General features: G+C 46.0%; 1 protein-coding gene across 1 annotated transcript in view; it reads left to right on the top strand.

Annotated features, from left to right (window-relative positions):
- The first annotated feature begins 6,121 nt into the window (after nt 1-6,121).
- Nucleotides 6,122-27,066, top strand: part of LRRCC1 (leucine rich repeat and coiled-coil centrosomal protein 1) — a 58,370-nt gene continuing 37,425 nt past the window's right edge. The window contains exons 1-6 of the mRNA XM_078875850.1: nt 6,122-6,141; nt 7,590-7,649; nt 10,372-10,577; nt 13,789-13,854; nt 22,549-22,716; nt 24,878-25,053. Coding sequence (XP_078731976.1) covers nt 6,122-6,141; nt 7,590-7,649; nt 10,372-10,577; nt 13,789-13,854; nt 22,549-22,716; nt 24,878-25,053 — 696 coding nt within the window. The remainder of the gene's footprint in view (nt 6,142-7,589; nt 7,650-10,371; nt 10,578-13,788; nt 13,855-22,548; nt 22,717-24,877; nt 25,054-27,066) is intronic.

Here is a 27,066-nt window from a genome sequence, read left to right as displayed (position 1 = left end):
GCCCCTTTATAACATATGCTACAGGCCCCACACTAGCTTAATCCGGCACTGGTTATTTCGTGTTCTGTTCCGCAGGGTTACGATTTGTGGAACGTGTCGTTCTCTCTCTCGAAGGAGGAGGAGGTCATTTCTCCGTCCTCACACTTGCACCGGCAATTGTCGAGAGTAATTTGTTTTTAAGTCAATCTTTGACTCGTCAACCTGTTAAATCTCATTGGATGCTTCGTTTGTAGATTTATTTTTGTTATTGATACCTGGTACATCTTCAGGGTCCGGGTTCGAACCCTCGATCCCCTGCGTACCAGGCGAGGGCGATGACATTTCTCGCCTCCTTGATGGTCGTATATGCAACGTTGTACCGCATAGCTGCGTAGAGGTTTATTCAAAACTCGGTGCGTTGCACCGGCAAAAATAAAAACAATGATGAATGACCCGTGCCTTTGCGGCAGTAATTTATCGAGATGCGACGGCCAGTGCATGGTGGCCTCTGATGAGTGAGCCGTATATTTTTTGGTATTATTATTATTCAGAGGCTCACAACCCTCCGTGGGAAATGTAGATGACGATGGCGGTGGCTGGGGATTTGGCAGGCGCGATATAATGACGCAATAAATTTAACAACTACGAGAATGTATAATGTTGTGTATGTATAATCACATGCACGCAGTGTATGTCCTCTCCAGGCGTGTGCGTGTAGATAATAAAAATGATGATCATTTTCAGCCCTTCGTAAGTACACTGCGGGATATGACGGCCTTCCCATGCACCATGTCGGTTCTTATTCTGCACAACGATCGGTGTAAGTTTGATCACGGGTGCGTCCGGGACTCGTTTGGATAGGGATGGCCAAAAAGTAACGATACACCAGGAACATCGATATTTTGACAAATCGATATTTTGACCGAGCTATAACGACCTTGCAATGTTTTGACCTCCGATTGGCACGGTTGGCTCCGTACGGTGCGAAATAACTTCAACGTACGTGCATCAATGTTGATCCCTCAGATAACATTGGAGCATCGCTTTTTTTTCTTTGGATGTTATACGCGGCAAAAAAAAGCCAAATTACATGAAATATTTCAGCTTTCTATTTTCGGTGTGGAACATACAAATGAACCGCCTTCTGCAAGGTCCCTCTCCAACCGTCGGTGGGAGGCGTAAGGTAAGTTCAAAGTAAACATTCTGCAGGTAAAACCTAAGCTTGCTCTTGGTTGAGTGTTGACCCAGCTGTAACAGCCTTGCGCCTTTGTATATTTTTTGATAATATAGATCATTCCATTTGTCGAAATTTCCGACTTAAGATTGCGGTTGAGTGTTGATCCTCTGACAGAAGCCTTGGGGGCCATTGTGTATTTTATAAAACAGGATGTCATTATTTTTCTAAATGTATATCCTCCAAAGTAACGCAAGTTTGTTTTAGGTATTGACCCTGCAACAACAGCCTTCTTTGTGCCTCCTTGTACCTTCCGATTATTATTTTCCAATGTAATTATTAAGTATGTATTATTTTCTTGATATTATAAACATTGCATTTGAATATTTCCATTACTCTTTCCTTTAAATAGTAAAACAAAACCGTTGAAAACATCAATGCAATCTGTTAATGTAAATCGATCTGTTAATGTTCTATTAATGTGAATTAATGTTCTATTAATGTTCTATTAATGTTCTATTAATGTAAACTGATGTTCTATTTAAAGATATTGAGTGGTCGATGTTTTATTTTTGTCCCATCCCTACCCAGGATTTGTCCAGATGTCACGCGCCACTGATGTTAACCATGCCTGGCAATCCAGACTCGTGAAAACACACGTGAATAGTAGCTAGCAAGAGATACAGTAGTTTCAAAATATATTTGTCTGATTGTTCACTGGAATCTTCGTTTCTCCACGAGTATTTTCCGAACCACTGGTAGACTGGAATTGATGGCACGCGACTAGTAGCCACAACCATCTCGCGAGAAGTCTACTCGATACAGTATTCCGAATTCGTAAATCATTTCTGGGGTCGCCAACCCGGATTAAATCTGCCTGAAACTAAGCCCCTGCTTATTTCTGCTTTGTCTTCCCAAACCCACCCAGTTGCTTTGTAGAGAAACCCCAACGCAACTGTTATTAGCCAGGGGAAATACAAGCTGTGGGTGGCTGACCTTTGAGCAATCGGTAGGGGGTCCAGAGCACAGCCTTCAGGCCACAGCAGGGATCAGTGCCAGATTTCAGGGTTGCTGCAGGGTTTGAGACATGATTTAGAGATACAATGCAATAACCGCGTGTGGTGGTGCATTCTTGAAATGCAGCGGCTTGGTTTATTTATTTAACCATGGGTATTATGATGTCAAGATGATGTACCGTATTTCAGATGAGTCCTCGCTATTTAGGGGTTGTAAATAGTCAAAACTTCCTGCAGAGTTGCCATACATTTTTTTTCGGTTCAGGGTCAATATTTGATTGAGTAACGGGGCCAGATGTTAACTGGTATTAAGGAGGTCGTGGGTTCGATCCTGACATTGACGCTTGCATATTTGGAGTGTGCGTGTCTCTCTCCCCGTAGTCGCGTGGATTTTTCTCCGGGTCCTCCGGTTTTCCCCTCCACATGTAGAATCATGCGTTTAGAGTATTTGGCTGCTATAACATTTCCACATGATAAGCCAATTCGCTGAGCTATCATTTGTTGCCAGGTCGCTTCTGAAAAAAATACTTCATAGCTCAGTGGGCCTGAACTGGTAAGATAAAAGTTTAGTTTAGATTCGTTTTAAAAAGTGAATGTGACGGCCTCTCGCGGTTGCAGGGTTAACTTGAGTCCGTGGCATACAACATACTGCAGATGAATTGATGGGTTCATATCACTACCCTGCGCTATGAACCCGGCAACCTGAGTTCGATTCCGGGACACGGCTAACACCAGTGCCGCATCGTGTCTAAACTTTTTCAGGGCCACGATCCACCCCGTCCAGCAATCCGCAGTTACCAGCGTCGTGAAGTATGGTCAAACAACCTCCAATAAAATAACGGTGGTGGGGAGGCCCTCATCTAGCAGTGGATTGACATATCCATTGTTACGTGTAACGACATCCACGCTGTAGTACATGTTGTTTATGTCATTTATTGTGAAAATTCCGTCACAGTTCCTATGATCACTGTTTCGTTGCTTTCATGGCTTTATTTGAGTGATTTCGAAAAGTTTATTGGTTTGGCCATTTTTGTTTGTTGTAGTACGGAGTAAGACTGATGGCCTTAATCTAAGTTGTCTTGTGGTTGTTGTTGTTTGACTTGCATCCCACTGGGATTTTTGCACACAGCGTTGGTGTACGGTGCTTTTTCTGCAATATTTTGCTGTCTTTTCTTGGATTTTCTGTTTGCACTTAGTCACATATTCACTTTAAGATGTTTTCTTGTTCATGTTTTTGTTTTTTGTTTGTTGCGGTTGCACCCGATTCAAGAGCCGAATGGCTCACAGGGCTATACCTAATAAATTAACTTGAACTTGAATTGATTTTATCAGCCACGATCGATAACACTGCTTGGATGAAGGCTGCTACCGAGCCAACACGTGCCGTGTCAACACGTGGCAAAGGTTGCCGCGGTCCCTTTAAACCGAACGCGGAAGTGGCGCGCGTCTTGGCGCCACTTTCAAAGCCGAGCGCGGGAACTTGGCGCCCGGCTCTGTTACAAAGTTTAACGAAACGCAACTGAAGACAGACATCATCGTAATGTTCGCCAATTGTTGGCGTCCTCACGAAAAATGCCGTTCGCAAAGGGCATCGTAGCTAGCTTTGGCTTCGTCCGTCAACTTTCAACCGGAGGCCTAGCACTACTCCGCGGAGTTTGTTGAAGCCTCGGCGTTGCTTGGATCGCCTACCCCGGGGAAGGATTGCTCGGGCCCCCGGGTAAGCGAAATGCCGCTTTGACAACGAATAGAATAAATCGGGATTCACCCTCATTCTCCCCGTGATGTGTTGCTTTGGCAGGCTTCGAGGGATCACAAATGTATACAGGGATAGTCTCGTCACGGTCTTGATCGATCTGTCGCGACTTGTGACAATTCGGAGTCGTACAGCGTTCGATAAGGCGACCTCCGTGGAGATGGAGCGATGAAATCGGCGCGCGTTGTTCAGCTCCTCGGTGGATTGTTACATCGCAGAATTGCGAGGCTATGCGACGGCTTGGAGAGCGTTGCATCCAGCAGCGGATATATCTTGGCCGGCGATGATCGCGTATCGATACCGACGCAATCTCAAGGTGATGTAGAGCAACGGCGTGCCTTGTACATCATGCACACGGTATGATATACAGTACTGCGCAGTTTAACACGTAGGCTTTCGCGACCAATATCCATATTAAAAACTATTTGGGCGAGATCGCGTAAATATATAAATGTGTCGTTAAAGCCGTCAACACACCGGTGTGCTGTACTAGTAACGAATTGGCATGCTCTGTTTAAGTGGCAAACCTTACTAATTGGCTGTGTCGGGTGGTGGCGGGTTTAACGACACATTTACGTGATCTAACACCCCCCCCCCCTCCAAAAAAAAAACTATTATGGATACTGCACATCGTTATATTCTAGAGAAGAGACTCTCGGAGACAGATGGGGAAGGTCTTTTAGCCTGAACTTATCGACCCCGAAAGGATGATTGTCCGAGTCAAATCCCATGACCAGGATTTGAACTCGCAACGTTTCAATTGTGAGCCCGCTCTCTTAAAGACCGAGCCAGCTCGTACTATATCTTCTGCCGCGTTTGTGTTGTTGTTGTTGTTGCTGGTATAAGGCGGTTTTAATGACACACGAGTTGATCTAATCTTGATTTGAAGCTTTCGTGACTGCAGGAATCCATAGTGACTTTACCGAAAAAAACAAAGAGTACGAGTTGAATTTTGATTTAAAGATTTCACAAGCAATCATCATCAGGTACACCTCAGGTACACCTGATGATGATTGCTTGTGTTGCAGTCCATCCGTCGTGCAGGGAGGGGCTGGGTGGGGAGGTAGGGGCTGGGTGGGGAGTGGGAGGGGTGGGGCTGGGTGGGTGGGGGGCTGGTCACCCCGTGGTGCCCTTATAAAACTCAGCGTTTAACCTACTCACGCCGGCTTGTGCCTGCCCTCACAGTCGGGCATATTCGCGGAATACACCACGCCGCCGTTGACCCTGGCCATTGACCGAGCAACCCAACGTTCCTACCAGCTCCCTCCGCAGGAATGTGTTTTTGCGGTGATCCAGCCGCTGCTTTGGAGGTTTGTGGGGTTCAGAGATCCGGGTAGTTTGTATGTTATGCAACTCGCAAATATTCTGCACTGCGAAATGCCAGCTTGCGCGAACCCTTAAGAGCGTTTTTATGTTGTCTTGTGTGGTGGATTAGATGCATCACCGCATAGCAACCGCTGTGGATAGTCAAACAACCCCCGATACGAGAACTCTCCTGTAAGAAAGGGACAATTTTGTGACTTGACAAGAAACCTCCCAGGGGTTATTTGGCCATACTTTAGCACGCTTGTCACCGTGGGTTGGCGAAGGTTCGGAATGAAATACGCGAGAGCGAGGAATTCCAGTATATTTTTTCCTGCACTGCCCAGCAATGTAGTGGGGTTGTAGTTTAACACGGCATTCGCGACCAATATTCATAATAAAGGTTTTTGGGTTAGATCGCGTAAGTATAAATGTGTCGAAACCCTCCACCAACCGACAGGGCGAGTAAGGTTTGTCACGTAAACAACGCGCCAATTAGTTTACTACTTTAGCCCGCCGGTGTGTTGGAGAGTAAATCCACAACATTCACAATTTGAGTAGTACGACGTTTCGCTGGTAATTATATCCACCATCATCGGGCGATTTGCCAGTATATTGAAGCCATCCACCTGCTTCCGGTCTTAAATAGAGCAGCAGGGTGACGTTAGGAGGAGTGGTTGTAGCCTTTCTGAGGTTTGATCAACGCAGGCGTGTTACAGAGGATATGGTCATGTGTTTCTCTTGAACACGTAGGATAACCCTATATTCTGTTGGTCTCAGCTTATTTTGCTTAGTTGGTACGATCGTATAATTGTTATGCGCTGAATTACATTTGTGTTCTACAGTCGGTTACCTTCGTTGCACCCCAGGTCTACTTTACAGAAGAGATTTATCTCAATGGGGCTTCCCGCCTGGACGTAAATTAAGTTTTAATAATGTAACATTCAGGGGGTGAGGCGGTGCCACATTGATATGAGCCTGGAACACCTCTTTCGATTCTTGAACCATTAAGTAGCGAGTGTTATCTGAATCTCTAATGGGAGGCACCCCTTCGCCAACCTACACTGACCGGCGTGGTGAAGCACGGTCAAACACACGCCCACACAACCCGGACAGAGTAGGGAGGCTCTCATTCAGCTGTGGATTAAACATATGGGCTGCACTCTTTGGTTCTTTCGGTAAAGTCACGTATAAAGAGAAAATAATAAATTAAATTATAGCATGCGACGTTTCGATTGCAACACAAGCAATCATCAGGTATAAATGAAATATAAAACAAACTAGTAAACTTAGAAATATAATGCAATACAACACAGAGAGTCGGCTAACACAACAGTCAACACCACCTGGTTGATTACGTTCTTCCAGAGAATGCTAAATTTGAGAGATAGATAAAACATAAAACCGGAGACATAGACAGACATATAAGTAGAGAGAGATAACGCAGAGATACATAGAGAGAAATAGACACATATATAGGCACACAGAGAAACCACGCCTCTGTGTCGAGGCCTTATGGGCTGCACACACATCCACGTGCGTTAAAAAAAGACCCTTGGGCAGTGAACAGCTTGACATCTTAGCTGACATGCTTTAATTGTGTAACGAATGGGCCGCGTTAGTGTAATAGTGACATTAGCGAACATTACACGGACACGGTATATGTGACATGGTAATGGGAATGCCTCTACTGACAGATGTTGTGAATCCAATAATGCATTGCGGTGGTTATGAGTCCTATGATCAATGCAAACGTTACAGAGAATGGTTCACCTTTATGATGTGTATATATTTTCAGAATTTATTGCTGGAGTCATTACAATCTCCTGCATTATTAATTTGTTCTTTAAAGTACGTGTCTTCAGGATTGTTGCAGTTTAAAATTTCCTTGAAAATGTATTGTTTCCCAATGGGTTATTTTCCTTGGTAAATGAATTAAATGATTTAAATGTATTTAATTATGAGCCAACATCTTTCTACATCATAGTCTTTTTTTATTTCCTGATTCTTTGACGTCGTTTTGAAAAGCCAATATGGATTCTTATATATTTTTTTTTCCCCCCCATCATCTACTTAACTTGCACGTTGTGTCTGTCGGTACCAACCTATTTGTATGTCATTGAAAGATCCCAGTTGTTTCGCTATTATTGTAAGACACGCGTGCGTGCTCTTATCGGAGAGCTCTCTGACGATGTTAATGGGGATGTCGACTTTTCGCGATAAACAACGAAGCCAACCAATCCTGGATGTCATATTGTGCGTCGCTTTGTGTCTATGTGCAGGAACTCCGCTCGAGGAATCTATCGGGATGCTCTAAAATTAAAAAGGTATTGTCGCCCCAAGGGAAATGAGAAAAAAATATAAGTCCCACGATGGATACCGATCCTTCTGAAGAGCTCTGCCTGATTGATAAACGGATAACAAGGTGAGTGCGGGAATGGTGCCTGCTGTGGCTTCGACTAAAAAAATACAATCGTCTTATCTTAGAATTCAAAAGTACACAATGTGCACTATCTCAGCTCATTACGTTTCCATTGTGGGACAACATTTAAGGGGCGATAATGCCACAGAAAACGTTATTAAAGTCATAACTTTAATTTAATGGGGTTTCCGCCACGTTATAGTTTTATGATACTTGGAAAAAAAAATGGACGAATAGCTCCGATTAAAATCTGTCGTACAAAATAATACGTGATAGCGGGAGTAAAATAAAAAAAGATTATATAAAATGTCATTATGACCTGTGCTGACACTCGCTTTATGAGGTTTTCTGTACATGGTAATATTTTTATGGATGGCCACGGTGATTTATGGAAGCCTTGTCATACTCAATTATAGATGTCGCCTTATCAGAAAACGCAGTCCTCGGAGATAATAATGATTAATGGAGCCCTAACACAGTGTGTGCTACTGCCCGGAGTGCATATTTCAGTTTTATGAAGTCCACCACCATCTTCATGCATCAACTTTTTCACTCCCCTTTTGAAATTGCACATCCCTGTCCCCCCTCCCTCCCCCGAAAAAATATTCTAAACAGTATGCCAATTCTCCCCCGCCCCACGCCCCACCATCGCCTCCACAGATTTGACATAGACCAATTAACTTTAATTATCCTTGATGGTGCATTCATTTAGCAAATCCCCTGACGCGAAGGCGCACCGCTGGTATCACGAGGCAACGTTGTTTGATCAATCTCTGAATGAGCGTGCGAGACAAGGCCGAACGAAAGTCATGGATGCAATTAATGCCATTGAGGGTTTTGTTTTTGAGAAAATAGCTAATTTCGATCTTTCGTAAACATTCAATGGTAGGTTGTTAACATGCACGCGCTAAATACACTTTTGGAAGATTTTGCATAAACGCCCAGTCCGTTTTAAACTGTAATACTTGAGCGTCTCCGTGTATAAAAATGCGGGAATTACTTTTCAAAATGTATACGTTGACGATAGCCCGCGATGGATGATTCCGCAGATTTCCACCGGTTCCGCACATTGGATGTTCAGTGGAATCTACGGCAGGCACACGGCGAGACATGCAGAGAAGAAACACTCCCAGAAGACGGGCTATGAATTTCAAACAAGCACAGACAATAAAAACGTAGCAATTTGGTAATGCGACGCCTGTGAATGTCTGCTAATTAACAATATTAACTATTCGGGGTCCTTATTTTATCCTTTTCACTATTACATTAATTAGTGTTTGGTATGTGGCAATTATGTAAAACATTCTCTGAATCAAAAGATGTTTAAACAATGCAGACGTTGGTAACAGGATGTTTTTTACTCTTAAATGCAACTTTGGGAAAGCACAGGAATAAATAATGAGTGCATTCATTTCCCCATCCTCACTTGGTGTGGAAGTTCTTGTACCGAAGTGGGGAGCAGCTAGCAATTCAACGAAGTAGCCTTCCCCGCAACAACTAAATTAATTTTCACGATTCCGGATTAAGATTGTATTACAGATTCGATCGCTATTTTTCGTTGTGTGTATCACCCCGGTCGCACTGTATTATTGTGTTACCTTCCTAGTTCATAACAATTCTTATCAAACATATAATTTTTGTGTTCGCCCACGTAATGATCTGGCCAAATGTGTCTCATTAAAGACCCCCCGCGTCATCTGACGCAACCAAACACATTGTTACGTGTGCAAGCATTCGACGCAGCAATTTCTTTCGATTCGGCAAAATGGCGAGTTGAAGGAAGAATTCTCTCAACCAGAGCTCGTAATTGGATGTGACGTTTCGTTTTAAACCACGTCAAAACATAATCGGGACAAGATACCCAGGTCGTAGTAAAAATCCAGGAAATCAAGTTGTATAGTACATTTAAGCACAAGCGTAACAGCATATAATTTCCATTTCATTTTGCTAAATCATAAATAATTCATTCTCACGGATAGTGCACGTGAGAGTCGAGTTTATTTGACGAATCAATACATCATTAGATGCTTAGTTTTGGCACACCCAGTGGAGAAACAGACAACGCTCTGTCATGCTTAATTGTTATTTTTTCCCAATTTTGTCCAAATTGCACTATCAATGCAATGTCATGAAGAAGAAGTATCCATTTACATCTCTCGCAGAGCAGCCCACGGAAGCCGATAATCGCAGAACTACTCCTGAGATCCCTTCAAGTGACCTCTGGTCGACAGATTTGAGGGCTGCACTTTCCCAACGTCTCTGCCATGTGACCATTAAACCAACATTTTTAATTGTCAGGGCTGGAAATTGGCTAAATTAAGTGTGCAAGCAAATCTTATTTGATTTGTTTTTATGTGTATTTGCATCAATTGGTGACTGGTCTGACATCATCATCAACTCACTTAAATCTAGATTGAAAAACCATTTCTTTAAAACTGATTTTCGTGTTTAGTTTATTGTCCTTCCCCCCTCCGATTAGCACGGTTGTCTACGTACGGCGTGAAAGAAGTTCATCATACATACACCTGAGAACCCGATTATAGGAACAACAAATGGCTGCCTGGAATCAAACCCATGATCTCGGCGGTTGCCAGTACAGCGCACCTCCGATTAGCCTATGCACGGTGCGAAAGAAGTTCTACATACATACATTCAGCGCCGAGACCTCTGAGCCACACCAGACCCGCTCTCAAACAACGTGACCCTCCCTCCTTCCCCTTCGCAGCCTTCGCGACGTGCCCTTGCACTCTGGGCTGCGCGCTCTCAACCTTCACTGCAACCAGATCGCACGGCTGGAGGGCCTGGCGCGGCTCCCTCAGCTTGCGCACCTGGACCTGTCATCGAATCGCCTCGAGAGAATCGAGGGGCTGTCCTCACTGCCGTGCCTACGAACCCTGAACCTCTCCTGCAATCACCTTACTTCTGTCCAGGGTACGGTCGCTTTTGCGTCGTTGGTGATCGCATTTGAAAGAAAAAAAAGGATGAATAAAACAATTATCGGATTGACAGCCTTTACTGAACAATACAGAAACATTGATTGCTGCACCGTATTTTCTATGTTCCTATGGCTAGGCTTCCTGCCTTCAACCAAGCAGCACTAAGTTTGATTGTTATAGCAGCCAAATACTCTAAACCCGTGTTTCTAAATATGGAGGGAAAAACCAGAGGACCCGGAAAAAATTTCACGTAACTCCACAAGCGCTACACGGTGTGCTACCGAGTAGGTTTTCCCCGAATTTGCTCGACCGTCATCCCGTGCATTTGTGTGTCGTGCGCGAAATGTCGGACATCGTGCCGAGTTAGCACAGCGGTTGCGGCTTGCAAACGAAGTCGGAGAGATAGCCCTGAGGTATTGTGAGTTGCATTTTATCTGCGCTGCTGCAGTTAAGTTTTCACAGTTTTACTTCTGCTGCTCATCTCGTCCGAGACATGCGGTTTTCTCACGGGTTACTTTGTTTCTTTCAGACCTCTTGGCGTGTAATTTATCGATGCAGCAGGTTGCATGCGACTTCAAAGTTGAAGGTGGCGCTCGCCTTAGAAATATACTTCAGAATTACAACGGCGGTGCTTTGAGAGTGCGAATCCGTTTTTTATGCTTCGCTAAATTATTCAACGGTTTGGAGCGAAGAGCCAGGATTAATTGGTGCGGCGACACCTGTGCCGTGGCGAAAATTGTGCTTTATGCCCCCCCCCCATCCTCCATCCGTCCCCGCGCTGACGACTAGCAACGAGCGATAACGGTGAACGACCGCGGTGGAGCTGGCAGGCTGCGCTCCGCTCGCGGAAGACGTTAGCGGAGTAGGCGTATCTCGTAAACGCGTGGGCACGCCAGTAACGTATCGCCGTCTGGCACCGCTGCGGATGTTTTGAGGCTATCGACGGCTGTAAATGAAATAGAATTTTTTTTTTTGGGTAAAGGAAGCACTTTTATAGTTTGCTTCACGAGATTTTGTCATTTGAAAGTTGTGCCCAGGTTAAAGTGTTTGTGGCTCTGATTTCTTCTTATCCGTTTATTTGTTGTTTACCAATATGCTAAAAGACAGATCCTCTCTGAGCTGTATAGAGTAGGTAAGTGCTGTTGGCGAGCACCTATTAAGGCTGGCATGGCGAACAAATAGAGTAGCTGTGGCCCACAACACCAATGTTTAATTCACACGCGGCATCCAATACCCTTTTAAGGCTGAGATAATGAGGATGGCCCGCAGAATAGTTTCGATACCTGAGTCTACTGATGTTATCTGTGACCGGTAATTGAACCCAAGTCACCGAAATGGTAGCCCCATGTGTAACCACGACACCAGTGCTCCCAAAGTATTTACACAAAGATCCCCACGTGTAGCCTCAACAGACTATTGGGGCAAGTGCTGTTAGCGAGCACCTGTGAAGGCGCCGGCACTGTGGCACACACGAAGGGGGTGGGTGGCTAGCACCATGCCCCGACCGCCTTTGTCTCCCCAGTGGTGATGTTTACACGCCTCTGCCAGGTACTTATTTCAGGCTGAGTTGACCTAGGGGAGGCCTAAAACCGGTTCAGATAATAGTCTCCGGTATTGGTGGCCATGAGCGGGTATCAGACTCGCGTTGCCGGATTCATAGCGCAGCGTGTTAACCACTGCACTACCGCTGCCCACTGTACATGTGTAGTGGTGTTTATTGGGTCACTACGGCGTTTAGCGCCAGCTACTGATGGAAGAGTGTAACTGTGCGTGTTAGAGCCTCTCTCTGACACCAGCGTATGTTATTTCATGGAAGAGAGCCCTAGGGGACATGGTTCTGGTGGCTGTCAGAGAGAGGGCAGTTGAGGACATGACAGTCTGGTTGAAGCCGAGAGGGCACGTGACCAGGACAGGGTAAGAATGTGGGCCAAAGGTGACGAGAGGGACACGTGATGTATGGCCCAGAACCTTCTAGGAGGATCCAGAAGGGGGCGTGGCCGAGGGCGGAGCCAGGCCACGCTCAGGGGCATAAAAGGGAGGTCCCGAGAGCCGATTGCTGCTGTCTTCTGGAATGGAACCCGCCGTGCTACGTCTCTTCAATCTTCGGTCTTCGCTCGGCATCGTGGGTCAGTCAGAATGTTACTGACTGACCCGCTTATGTAGTTACCCTGTTATTGTAGTGTTGTTACCCTGTTGGGGGTCTCGTTAGCATGTGCACTTTGATGTAGTTAGCCCTGTTGGGGCTGTGAAATAAACGTGTTGCCTCCAAGCCAAGTGTGTGCCTCCTTGTTCAACACTACACATGTATACACACACACTACACCCACACACTCTTTAGCATTTTCTATAGATAGGAAGGATATACAGCACCTGGCTTCCTGGTTCAGACAATTCCATCTTTCCATATCAATTGCATCTTTCTCCATGTCAGCCAGTCGGCAGAAGTGTACGAAGCTCATCATCCAGTTTACTGTGCTAGTCGATAAGATTATGTTGACGCAAAGCAAAGAGGGAGTGACCTGGCCACAGATATGTAATATGTATTTGCAATATATTACTGTCGTTTTTACTTAAATAATACCCCTACATACATGCATGACCGACGCATAAACATTTGAACACTCTATACATTTAAATCTGCGGTGTCGTCTTCTTGTACGTAGGGTGGATGTGGCAATTTATCACCCCCCCCCCCCCCCCCGCTGAAAATTCTGTTCACGTCACGCACACTTCGTTTGGAGATGCGAGACATGTCTGGCGGCGAGGGAGGAGACCTTTAGCAAAAAGGACATTTTTGTTTTTTCTTGGTATTCGGCAATGGCATTGGTCAAAAAAAAAGTTCACCAAAATATAACAAAGCGGTCTCGGCTGCAGTGTTATTTTCAGTTTTATCGGTTAAAACTGAAATCCCCTAACTACACTCCTTGACAGTTTTTTTTTTGCTCATCCAGCAAGCGATGGCATATGGTCGATTCAACACGGGGAGCTTAACTCTTAAGCCTACGATTCCTCAAACACACGGGTGAAATGGCACGACAAGGTAGCTTTGCATCCTCTTCTTCCCCTCGGCGTTATTGACGCAGTCGGCCAGTGCAAACTCCGCCGACGAATTGTTGAAAAGGCTTGCGTTGGCACTGCCCCCGTTATTCTACCACGCCGGGCTTGCCCGCGAGTCGTCTAATCAATGTTTGCGTTTATCATTGCAGGATTGCAGGGCTTGGTCTGCATGCACTGGCTCAATGTCTCCTACAACCGCATCACCGACCTCGTGGGTAAGAGACGGTCCACACTGCCCCGGCGTGGCTTGTTTCGTTGCGCTTGAACTTGCGGGGCCCATAGGTCACTCACGTCTGTGCCTGGGAAATGTAATATCATCCCGCTGTCTGCTCAAGGACGCTGTCGCATGTTATTCATGAAAAATACAATACCTCTAAACCAATTGCTATGGAACGTTTTATTTTATGTTTTCCCACAATTGGATCGCTGCTGTGCCATGAGCATCGCGTGTAACGAGACGGAGCATGCATTTGTAGCTTTATGAGAGAAGTGCAAAAGCCATCACTTTTTGGAGAATTGACCGTGGAAGTAGATTTCACAGAGCTATCGTTTAAAATCCCTTCCAAGTGACCTCTAGTCCACAGAGTAGGGAGCATCACCTCCCCACCTGCGCTTCCTCTCATAATTGCACGCTTTAGTGCACGATTTTAGCCAACATTTAATGATGGGGTTTCATTTTGTGCCCATAATAGCTGAGACTGCCAACACCTACACTCGAGAATCCGGCTTGATCACGGGCAGCTCAAACCTGGATTCAAGCTCACGATCTCAGTGGTCTGACCTCTGAACCACCTTGAGTGAAACTTGCCACACAGCTTGCCAAATAACCTTTTCCCGATGTTTATGGTTCGTAGGCAAAATTGGCAACATTACACTTTCCATAAAAAGCATTCATATATCAATGAAAAAAAGTTTTTATTCATCAGCATCATCAGTGTGCCCGTGCATTTAACCTGTGCACCCGTTTGCATGTTCATTTGTGTATTTCCGTGCACACCTTTCTTTGTACATCAGATCTCCCACAAATATGGATGCTCCCTTAATATACCGGCTTTGTCAACTTGCTAGAAATATCCATTGTGTCCACTGTCGATGAGCTATAAGCCTCGGTAGCACTGTGGGGCCACCTTTTCCAATTATTGGAATCCCCTTGAGCTTACGTCGGGGAATATATTCGGCGTGCGAGCAACTACAGATTAAGACCCGCAGTATCCTTTTTTCTGTCGCATGGGTCATTTAGCCACGCGCGGCAATATATTGCCGTGACACCGGCGAGTCAGACGCCTTTTAAAATCCTTTATATTAAGTTCGCTTGCTTGCTTGCTTGCGTGCTTGCTTGCTTGCTTGCTTACGACCGTGCAAATCTTTCGGTCGTTTTTTAACCCACTTCCCGTGATCCAATCGAGCTGACATTTTCCACACAGACTCGTTGTGCCAGACAATTATTGTTCGTGAAAAAAAATTCCCAAAATTTTACACTTTTTAGGCAAAAATAATTATTTTACATATATTCAAATAGAACGCATTCATGGCTTTGGCTGAACGTCAGAGTGTAAGAGCCCAGAGCGTAACCCCTCCACAGGCCGTGGCGGAGTAGCGCAGTTGGTAGCGCCCTCGCTTCCCATGCCAAAGGTCGCGGGATCGATCCCCGCGTCCTCCACAGGCGAATATATTTTTTAATCCTTTATATTAAGTTCGCTGCCACGCATATAAAGGATTTATAGTGAAAAACTTTGTTTTTACGGGTTATACTTATTCACCTCGAGGGATTCCCCACCTCGTTTTCACCCGTCCCGACTCAAGCACTCGGCTCCTCCACAGCCTTATAAGAGGTTGTGCTTGGGATGCGTTGGTCAGAAGCGCTTCACGCTCGGTTTGAATATTGCGAGTTCAAATCGCGGCCGTGTGGGCAGTTGGTAAAAATTAGTATCGCCTTGTGGGAAATCCATAGTGCTTATTCTATGGGGAGACGGAAACGTTTAAAACGGACATTGAATGCCGCCCTGGTGCTTGTTTGAGCAGGGAAGCACTTTGATTGAATAATTGAGGAAGTCGATTGTTGTGGAATAATTTATTAAATAAGTTTCAGGTTATATAGTGGCACATTGGTGTGTGCAGTATGCTACGAACCAGATAACCTCAGATTCGATGTATTTGTTTGTGTGTATCTTGAACTTCTGTCGCACCGTGCGTAGCCAACCGTGCTAATCGGAGGTGCGGTGGAAGGGCAATAAATTTAACACAAAAAGCAGTTCTAAAGAAGGGAGTTTTCACTCTAGATTAAAAAAATTAACCCGTAAAAACAAAGTTTTTCACTATAAATCCTTTATATGCGTGGCAGCTAGAGTCCTCTCGTCCTCTGGCTTGAGATGGCTGCCACCTATGGGTCAGATGATTGCCTGCCACCATTAAGCAATTGGTAATTAAATATAATTTATTTTTTCCTAAAAAGTGTAAAATTTTGGAAAAAAATTTTCACGAAAATAAATTGTCACGCACAACGAGTCTGTGTGCACAATGTCAGCTCGATTGGATCACGGGAAGTGGGTTAAAAAACGACCGAAAGATTTGCACGGTCGTAAGCGCGCAAGCAAGCAAGTGAACTTAATATAAAGGATTTAAAAAACACAGTCACCATCAGTGGTTAGTGATATTTGAACCCGTCAAGGGCTGTTGCTTGACCAACCCACACTGACCATCATGGTGAAGTACGGTCAAACAACATTCATTCGCGACCTGGCATGGGAAGGCATTAATCCAGCAGTGGATTGACACAGGGTTATAACTTTTAAGCGTTTTTTTAATATTTCTTATCCACCTACCATAGCATTCTTTAACAAACCAAATATAAGAGTACACACAATTTTGCCTAGCTTACATTGATAGAAACAATCACCGTTTGGAGTGAGAGCATTTGCATTGCGCTAATGTAGCACATTCACATTTAATTTGCCACAGTTATTGCATTGAGAGATGGCAGATGCCCTCCGGCTGTACGCCAATATATATTTTTTTCACCCGTGCTTTGTTTATGTAAAATTTAGTGGCTATAAAAATCATCTTTTTAACATTCACACGCCAAACGGTGAGGCGTAGATGTTAAAAGGTTGTCTGCTCCTATTTTTTTAAATGTCTGACATTTTAGCGTTTGTGTCAAAGCAACTAATGCCTCCAGCCCCAACAATTATTTGTTAACCTGAGTTCGATTCCAGGCCAAGGTTAACATCAGCGGTGAGTAATAGCTAAACCTCTCCTGGGCGACCCACCACCACCCCCTTCAACAACCTGCCACTGACCAGCATAGTCAAGTATGGTCAAACAACCCCTGTGACCAACATATCAGATTGGCAAAAGAGCTGTAGAATACGGTAATTTGTGCAGGTGACAGGAATAACAGCTGAAACCCCAAAGGTGATCTTGTTTAGCATGGACAGTTAGCATGCTGTGCTATGAAAGCTGCCATCTGAGTTTGATTGCTGGCAATGGCTAACATCGCGGTGGTGGTTGATATCTGAACCGGGCCTGAGCACCCACACACCCTCCCCCCTTCACCAACCAGCAATGACCAGCGTCGTGAAGTATGGCCAAACAACAAACATGATGGACGCGACGTTGGGAAGCCGTCATCCGGTAGTGGATTGACAAAGGGTTGCTCATGATTATTTTAAATTATGGCTTTGTAAAGATAATTTACTCCCTGATGGCAAGCTGGAATTGCCTCGTTAACATTTTTGCTCACCAGTACATTGTTTTTTTGTAATTCTCCCTGCTGGATACCCCCTTCCTATCCATCCTTCACTTCCCCCTACGTCGTGCCATCTCTAAACAATAAACAGGCTTAAAATAATGCTGTTTAATCAACCGTAATTTTATTTGAGGCTGGAGCGCATTAAATTCTGTCACGTAATTCTTTCTTCAGGGATTAATGCGGGGGTTTTTCCCCACCCCACCTCCTCCACCTTACCGCTACCCTGGGTTTAACGTTCCGCTAATCCAAATTGTTTAAATAATAATAAATAATCTGATAAATTATCTCCGTGTGTTGCCCGTGTTTGGAACGGTTAACTCATTGGGCACAGAGAGGCGCTCGGAGGAGGGAGCTCTCCCCGCCACCGTAACGCCCAATAAATCAATGCTGAGCCCATGCTTGTTCAAGTTCATTTATTAGGTACGGCCCTGTGAGCCATTCGGCTCTTGAATCGGGTGCAACCGCAACAAACAAAAAACAAAAACATGAACAAGAAAACATCTTAAAGTGACTATGTGACTATGCACAAACAGAAAATCCAAGAAAAGACAGCAAAATATTGCAGAAAAAAACACCGTACACCAACGCTGTGTGCAAAAATCCCAGTGGGATGCAAGTCAACAACAACAACCACAAGACAACTTAGATTAAGGCCATCAGTCTAACTCTGTACTACAACAAACAAACATGGCCAAACCAAAAAACTTTTCGAAAATCACCAAAATAAAGCCATAAAAGCAATGAAACAGTGGTCATAAGAACTGTGACCGAATTTTCACAATAAATGACGTAAACAAACATGTACTACCAAACTCTGCAGCCATAGCTGGCTGCATGAGTCACTCCACAACAGTAGGAGCATCAGTCGGAGTATCAACATTTTTCAATGCACCTTTAAGATCAGCACACTCACTCCCTGCTCCCGGGGAAGTTAAGCCGTGCGGCTGCCCGACTACTTTGCCGCGGTCGGAGCCGAATTATGCAGACGTGGTTGGAAATCTGCAGCGCTGCGAGCCAATTTCGTGGCTGAAGTAACCAATTTAAATTAATACGCATTAATAATTTACTTTTACCCAGGCAGGATAGCCGCCGCAGTATTGGCGGCTTGGCGTCTGGGTCATCCCCCGTAACAGGCGGGTGTGTTAATGCGACGCACGTGAATGAGTAAGATAAGGTGCTTAGGATTTCGTTTTGGTTCTCGAGGCTCAGGGTGGCGTCGAAGGCATCCCCCCCCCCGCCCGACAAAATTGCGTACGGGGACAGCCGTGTGTGAACAAATTTAAAACGTTTAATGATGTTTTTTTTTTATGAATATAAACTCGCATTACTTCAATTTTTTGTTACATGTGCAGTGGGTTCTACGGAGGCACACACTTGAACTTGGAGGCAACACGTTTATTACACGGCCCCAACAGGGCCCCTACTTCAATGTTACAGCGATCACAGTTAACTAGACCACAACGGGGTAACTACATAACCGGGTCAGTCGGCTAACACACTGCCTGACCCACGTGTTGATTCCAGAAGACAGCCCGGATCGGGGCTCGGGACTCGGCCTTTATGGGCGTGGCCGGGTTCTGCCTTGGCCACACCCCTTTCCAGATCCTTCCCGAAGACTCTGGCCCCCCTACATCACGTGTCCCTCTCCCCTCCTTTTGGGCCTCCCTTGCCACCTCGTCTGGTCACGTGCCCTCTAGGGGTCACCCAGACTGTCAAGTCCTCACCCGACCTCTCTCTCACTGTCACCAGGACTAAGCCCCCTAGGGCCCGCTTCTATGGCATGCTACACCCACTCTGGTGCCAGAGAGAGTTGCCCAACACACACAGCTCCACTCTTGTGACGGTGGCTGGCGCTAAACGCCATAGTGACTCCATTTACGTCGCTACACACGTATATTAATTACGGTTATAAATAGGAGTGATGTTTTTTTCCACACCTGAAGCTACTTCTAATCCATGTTGACGTTTATTTCTTATTTAGTCAATTGCAGTTAAAGTGGTGCAGGTCTTTTTTAAGCTTCAGTAATTGCATTGAACTTTGTGGGTTTCTTTTTTAGTAAAACGTTCTAAATCGCATTAATTAATCTGAAATGCATTTGACCCTGAGGCTGGCGTTTACGTGCAAGCCTCGCGCAAAGGGGCCTTAACCCTGTGTTCAACGTTCGGCTGCTTGCCGTTTGAGTGACTTGGTTGGGATTTTGGTAACCGTCTCCAGTTAGCGAAAGCAACTCCCATAGCACTACCCGGCGGCGTACCATTTTGTCAACTCTCACTCGCTCGTACTCACGAGAGCCTGTTTACGCAGCCTTTTTCCTTTGAATCTCTCTCTCGCTGCTGCTGCTGCTGCTGCTCCTCTTCTACGTCAACGACGACGTCATCGTTTTTGCTCTGCGCCCGTCGCCGGGACGCCGCGAGTGGGGTTGCGCACGTTACGATTTGAACGATTGAACGGTGGCGCTGTATGAAACTTTGCACGCGAAATTAACAATAGCAGGTGCCCCCCCCCCCCCCCCTTGTCCATCCGTTGTCTGCCCCACGCCGTGCCGATTATGGGGAGTGTTTGACACTGCTTTGACCTTGACAGTGGGTGCGGGTCGCCGAAGGCGATCGGTGGTGGGGGGTGGGGGGGGTAAGATGAATGAGTGTTTCAATTGTCACTGCCTACTAATGTCGGCTGTGTCCCAGGAATCAAAACTCAGGTCGTTGGAGTTATAATTCCGTCCGCCAGCCTCTGTGCCCCCGCTCTACGCAAATTACGAATTTGTTCAAGAGTCACCTTTTTTTGGTTAAGACCAGATGGGCTATGGTTAGGGCACGTATTTTACTGTATGTATGTTGAACTTCTTTCGCACCGTACGGAGCCAGCCGTGCTAATCGGGGGTGGGGAGCAGTTGCCACAAACTTAACACAAAAAGCAGTTCTAAAGAAATACGTTTTTAATCTCGATGATTTAAAAGTGCATAGCTCCAGTGGCTTCCTAATATCGGAAGGAAGAGCATTCCAGACGGCTGCGCAAGCGCATCTGGAAGCGTGCGATGCAGTGACCCTCTTTGTTCGATGGCCACTGTTCAGCAGATGGCGGGATCTGGCAGAGGAGCGTAGAAAGGAATCCGCGAGCTGTGGTGGCATCGGTGGCTTTGAGCATGATGACATCTCTACGTTTCATTCGAGAGCGCCTGATCGCGTTTGTATAGCAAGATGCCCACAACAGGAGTTGGGGATAAAAATGGGGATAGAGGTGAAAACACATTCCTGTGGAGGGAGCTGGTAGGAACGTTTGGTTGCTCGGTCAATGGCCAGGGTCAACGGCGGCGTGGTGTATTCCGCAAATATGGCCGACTGAGGGCGGGCACAAGCCGGCGTGAGTAGGTTAAACGTTGAGTTTTATAAGGGCACCACGGGGTGACCAGCCCCTCCCCACCCAGCCCCACCCTCCACACCCAGCCCCTCCCCACCCAGCCCCTCCCCACCCTCTCCTCCCCACCCAGCCCCACCCTCCCCACCCAGCCCCTCCCCACCCTCCCCTCCCCGCCCAGCCCCTCCCTCCCCACCCAGCCCCTCCCTGCACGACGGACGGACGGGCACAATAATCCCCTGTGGGCTGGTGTAACCAGGAGGTTCCTACCATTATAAAGGAGTCAAGACAGGGGCCCAGGATTGATGGTGTTTGTAACTAATGGAGTCGGGTCGTGGTGGAGGAGGTTTGGTGGGTGGCAAGGCAGTTTAGGCTCGATGCTCGTGTAGTCCACGTGATGACGATGAATTTATTGAGACCCAATGCCGGTGAGCTTTTCTCGGTGCCCGGTTGGCGTGTGACAACCCGTTTATTCTTCGATCGCAATACATTCGCACACAAATTTTGCGCATTGTCGTCTTTTGAGCTTGTAATAAAATTATTTGCAAACACTACGCCATTATCACGTTTCAGATAATTGGGGCGAACAAAACTGTGCAAAAAGAAGTGAGATCCGAGGACGAAGAGATTATTGATTCTTGAATCAAATTGTTATAAATCGTTGAGTGGTGGGGAGTGAGTGAATTATTGAATGGCAAGCGCTCAGCACCAAGTCCTTGATAAAACAATGGGAGGTAGTGGTGGGAATTAGCAATGGGGAGGGGGAGAGGTCATAATATTGGAAATAAGACCTTTAATGTGTAGTTTACGTGAGTGGATTAGGATCAGGTGAAAGTTATAGGCTGGGAAAGCGGTACATTCTAAGCACACGGATATGCGCAACCAAAGGGGAGATGAGGAACAGGCCAAAGGCACAGCCAGAATGAAGTGGTCATCTTCATAAAGCACTGCTGATAAGCACGGTTGGCATGTACGGTGCGAAAGAAGTTATACGTACGTACGTACGTACACACACACATCAATTGCCCCACCCCCGAGTCCTGCCTGGCCCAGAGTCGGCTTCAGATGTCTCGTGAGGCCAGTGTATCACAGTTTGGTTCTAGCTCGGCACAGCAATCAGCCAGTGGAAAAACGCCCCGAAACTTGTCAGGGCCCCAGGATGTCTCGACTCCAGCGTTGCGTGGTTACCTACGTGCGCCCTCGTTGAGTACAGTGATACCTCGGTTCACGAACTTAATTCGTGAACTGACTCTGGTCGTGAACGGAATTGGTCGTGAACCGAGGCACATTTTCCCATAGGGTTCAATGTAAATCCGGTTAATCCGTTCTGACCTTTTTTTTTGGATTTTGAAGCACAAAAATATGAAACAAATTACAATACACATTAGTACTGTACAGTATAGTAATGTATAAAGAGAGAACACTAACCTTGCTTGAGATGACTTCAGTAAGCATTCAAATGGGTGAACTGTACAATACAGTAAGTACAGTATTGTACAGTACAGTACAGTAGTACAGTACTGTATGTGCTAAAAAGCACACCAAAAAGCAAAAAGTCACTGAAAGTGTCTTCACAGTACTTACAGTACTTCTTTCTGTGTCTCTTCTTCTCTCCACGATCTTCCTACAGGAAGTCACGACCATGTGACAGCCTGGAAATAGCATTGAAATGGCCGCGGCTCCGGTTCGTGAACCGAAGCAGATTGTTATGAACTTTTCTGTTCGTGAACCGAGTTGTTCGTGAACAGAAGCGTTCGTGAACCGAGGTATCACTGTATTGCTCTCCACTGTCTGTTGACGGCTCAGGCCTGCGGGATCTGCACGGGCCAGACTACCAGCTGAGCCACCTGGAGGCGCACGGCAATCGGCTGGCCGACGTGGATGCGCTGGTGGCGGCGCTGGGAGGCCTGCACTGCCTCTCCACGCTGGTGCTGCGCAAGGACGGGCAGGCCAACCCGGTGTGTCGCGTCACGGGTGAGCCGCTTGGATTGCCGTCTGCCGGTCGGCCGGGAGTACGTGCAGCGCTCTTTGGCTGGCCCGTCGGAACAAAAGGCGGTCACCGCATCGGGCGCTTTAGGTTGCGCTTCTGATGCCCGTCTAAAACGCCCTTCTGATATTAGGAAGCCACTGGAGCTATGCACTTGTACATCATCTCGATTGGAAACTCATTTCCTTAGAACTGCTTTTTGTGTTTTGTTTGTTGTCCTTCCCCCGGCACCTCCGCTTAGCCACGGTTGGCTACGTACGGCGCGAAAGAAGTTAAACATGTATACATACTCTTAGGTTTTTTCGGTAAAGTCACGTAGGTAAAAAATAAAATAAAATAATAATAAATCACGACGTTTCGGGGGCAACACAAGTCTCCGTCTGAAGACGGACACTTGTGTTGCCTCCGAAACGTCGTGATTTATTATTTCATTTTATTATTATTTTTTACCTACGTGACTTTACCCAAAAAAACCTAAGAGTATGAATCCTTGCAGTCACGAAAGCTTCAAATCTAGAAAGACTGCATACATACCTCTGATATTCGAGCGAGAAAGACCTTTTAGACCTTTGTCCTTCCCGTGCTGTACAGCATTACCCGGCCTCTCGGAAATGTCCGCTGTTCAGCCAGCTGAATCACTCCACCCCATAATATTCCGGTGACCTTGAAAACATTGTTGTGTTCCTTTGTTCTTTTTTTTTTATTCCGGACTTGACAGATCAAATACAACACAGGGGGGCCTGATTCGTATTTCGTGTAATTGCGGTCAGATTTGCCGCTATTTTCCGCGCATTTGTCCATTGTGCTCTGTTGGAAAAATAATTGGCCAACGTTTTCTCGACAGTGCGCGAATCGGGCTCTGATTTTGTCAACTTTTTCTTCTTCTTGCAACTGGCAAGCAGCTGACGAGCGATAAGCGCTTGGAATGTTTTGCTTAAATACAAAACCCGCGGCGAGAAATATCGCAGCTCCTTGACATTTGGGTTCATTTACAGCATCTTGAGATTCTGTATCGCGTTTAGACGTCATACGTACAATTGGCGTTGTATTTTTTTTAATGATGACAATGGGGACATCAGTAAATTAATAATGGAGCTGGATGCAACAAACACAGCCTATTAAGCATCAAGAATGTTGAAAATACACGTAATCGTGTGTGACGGGCCTTCTGTGTGCCCGATGTAAGATAATAGCGGTAATGTTAATGTGGTTATAGTTTTTGTCGTATTTGCCCATTTGTGTCGCTCGGTAAGCAGAACGTTTTTATTGCGTCGTGATTTTTTCGCCCCATTAAAGGGGGCCTCGTGTAATTTGTAAATCTACAATTGAAGCCTGTTTATCGAGCACTCCAGTTTTTAATAGCTCGGTCAGGCAAAGAACTTTCTAATGATGAAACAGTCCTAATATCATCTTCTTGGTTCTTTCGGTAAAGTCACGTAGAAGGGAAATAATAAAATAATATTATGTTTTATTTCCATTATTGATGAATCCCTGCAGTCACGAAAGCTTTAAATCGAAATTTAACAGCCCTAATATAGTTTTTTGAGGGTTAGATTGCGTAAATATAAATGTGCCGTTAAACCCGCCACCACCCGATACAGCCAATTAGTAAGGTTTGTCACGTAAACAGAACATGCCAATTCGTCACTAGTACAGCACACTGGTGTGTGTTGGAGAGCAAATCCACAACATTTACAATCTGAGTGCGACGTTTCGTCAGTAACTACAACCAGCTTTATCAGGCGACAGACAGATTTATGGAGAAATCTTCCTATTTTGTTCCTTTAATAGAGGGATAGATGTGGTTACGTCACTTGTGAGCCCTTCACGTGCTGAAGGGGGGATTAATGAATGTCATTTTTATATATATGGCAAACCCATATTAATTTCTCAAACCAAGAGACGGGCCTAGATCGTGTTACGTTACTTGTGCAGACCTTGGCGACTGGACGGAGACCATCAACTCACCGCACTCGAGAACCAAGTTTAGTCACGGGCAGCTAAAAGCCTGGAATCGAACCTCGTCTTTCGGGCGGCGGTGGTGGCGAAAGTGCTCAGACCTCGGTAGCCACTCGGCTTCCTTCCGAGAAATTGCAGGACGCGATGGGAAGAGTGGCGTCTCCGGCGGGCGTGGTGTGCTCCCCGCAGGCTACAGGGAGCGTGTGTTTGAGGCTGTCCTTTCGCTGCAAAGTCTGGACGGCCGCGACGCCCTGGGCACTGAGCTGAGCAGCTCTCGGGAGGGACCGAGGCTGGCGGAGCTCCGGGATTTGGAGGACTTCCTGGACGTCCTTGACCATTGTGATGACGACCGCATCGTCGAGCGGGTCAGGCGACGCGTGCGTCTTACCGTTTATTGCCAGAGCCATTATTGTCGTCGTTATGTTTGCGTGTACGTATATGGAACTTCTTTCGCACTGTACGTAGGCAACCGTGCTAATCGGAGGTGCGGGGGAAGAACAGCAAACCACACAAAAGGCAGCTCTAAAGAAATGAGTTTTCAATGTAGATTTAAAAGTGCACAGATCCAGGTGTTGAGATGTTAAAACACCAAACTGCAACCTTTTTACAAGGAATCATGTCTGATAATATATGCATTGTCTTTGAAACTGATTGGTCCACACCAGAGACAGCTTTCTTTAGAGCCTCGTCTCAAACGGTGTCCTCTGGTCTAACACCGTTTGAGACTAGGCTCAAGAGAAAGCTGTCTCTGGTGCGGACCAATCAGTTTCAAAGAAAATGCACATATTTTCAGAGTATGGTTTCTTTGTTTGCATTTTGACCACAAGTATTGTGGTTAATGCAGACATGATTCCTTGTAAAAGGTTTCAGTTTGGTGTTTGAACATCTCAACACCTGTTTTATTGCCGTAAAAAAGGGGAAAACCTATTCTCATATTTTGGTACTGGCAAAGGAGGTCCCATGATGCACAGCTCCATTGGCCTGCCAATATCGGAAGGGGAAGAGAGTTTCAGACGGCCGCAGAAGCGCATCTGAAAGTGCAGGATGCAGTGACCGTGTTTAGCCAAACCAAGAAAAGGATCAAATCATCTTTGTAATTACTCATTAGATCGTTATGCAATTGTCTGCCATTATAAATTTGTTCATGTTAATCATCGTTATTGGAGTCGTCAACTTTATCATCACGAAGCAGATGATGATCATTATCATCATTTTCACGACTCTCAAACAATGTGTGGCCATCATTGCAAGCATCCTGGGTGCACTAATCGGATACGAGAAGTGTTTCTTTTTTAATCTGGCACCGCTGTTTTTAATTTTTTCTGTTATAGCAGAGGCATTCGCCTCTGCTATAACAGAAGTGACCGAGATCTGTTTGTGTTAACGTGGGGAGCGTTAGTGTTGCGATTAGCACGCTGCTCTACGAACCTGACGACCCGACCACCATCACCAGTGACTATAATAGGGACACAAAGGCGGCCGGGTGTGGTGCTGGCCACCCACCCCCTCGTGTGCCATGCCGGCCTTCATAGGTGCTACTCGCGAACAGCACTTGCCCCAACAGTCTGTTAAAGGCTATGCAGGGGACCTTTGTCTAATGCTCGCCAACAGTATATGAAAGTCGTTTTCGCCCCTCTGGAAGGAATAAGTCCCGCACCCCCATGCTAAAGTGGCTTTACAAGTGGTCTCGAAACAGCCACCATCCGTTATATACAACATGAAGCTGTAGCGATACCAAACCAGGTGTGAAGAGTTGCAGGCATTGCAGCTGGCAGCAAGTCTGCACTCTGGGGTCGAGGGAAAGTAAATTGATCTGGTTGTTTTCACATGGATAAAGGTGAGCCAGACCTTTACAACAAACGCATTTGCTATCAACTTCGCGTTTCAATCGTGGACCATTTTTTTTCCATTTACGAAAGGGGGTGGGGGAAACGTAGAAAAAATAAATCCTTTGTCCAAACCAGAGAGGTCGTAAGGAGAAATTCTGGGTGAAACTTTTGGAGCTTGCGGTTGGATAGGCAGTACCGCATGAGTGTGGTGGGCAGGGGATAAAGGATAGAAGTGTTTTTTTCTTTAAGTTGAAGGTGACGGCGGTGACGAATGTCGTACGTTCGTACGTATGTTGAACTTCTTTTGCACCCGTACGTAGCCAACCGTGCTGGTTTTGTGGTTAACACAATGTATAACGTGCGCATATTTTGTGAATCACTACACGCCTGATTCTGAGAGATCGGGGTTGCGTTGACAGGGCCCCGGCAGTCGCTCGTTCGGCCTTTGTTGCGGACGTCCACGGCACAAATCCGTCGGCCACGCTGATGATTATTATTATGATATCAACCGTAATAAAACTATTACGCTCCGTCCGCTTCCGAGCATAC

The sequence above is a fragment of the Lampetra fluviatilis genome, chromosome 42, assembly GCF_964198595.1.
Source record: "Lampetra fluviatilis chromosome 42, kcLamFluv1.1, whole genome shotgun sequence".
In the NCBI taxonomy this organism is placed as follows: Eukaryota; Metazoa; Chordata; class Hyperoartia; order Petromyzontiformes; family Petromyzontidae; genus Lampetra; species Lampetra fluviatilis.
This window is presented reverse-complemented; position numbering and strand designations above follow the sequence as displayed.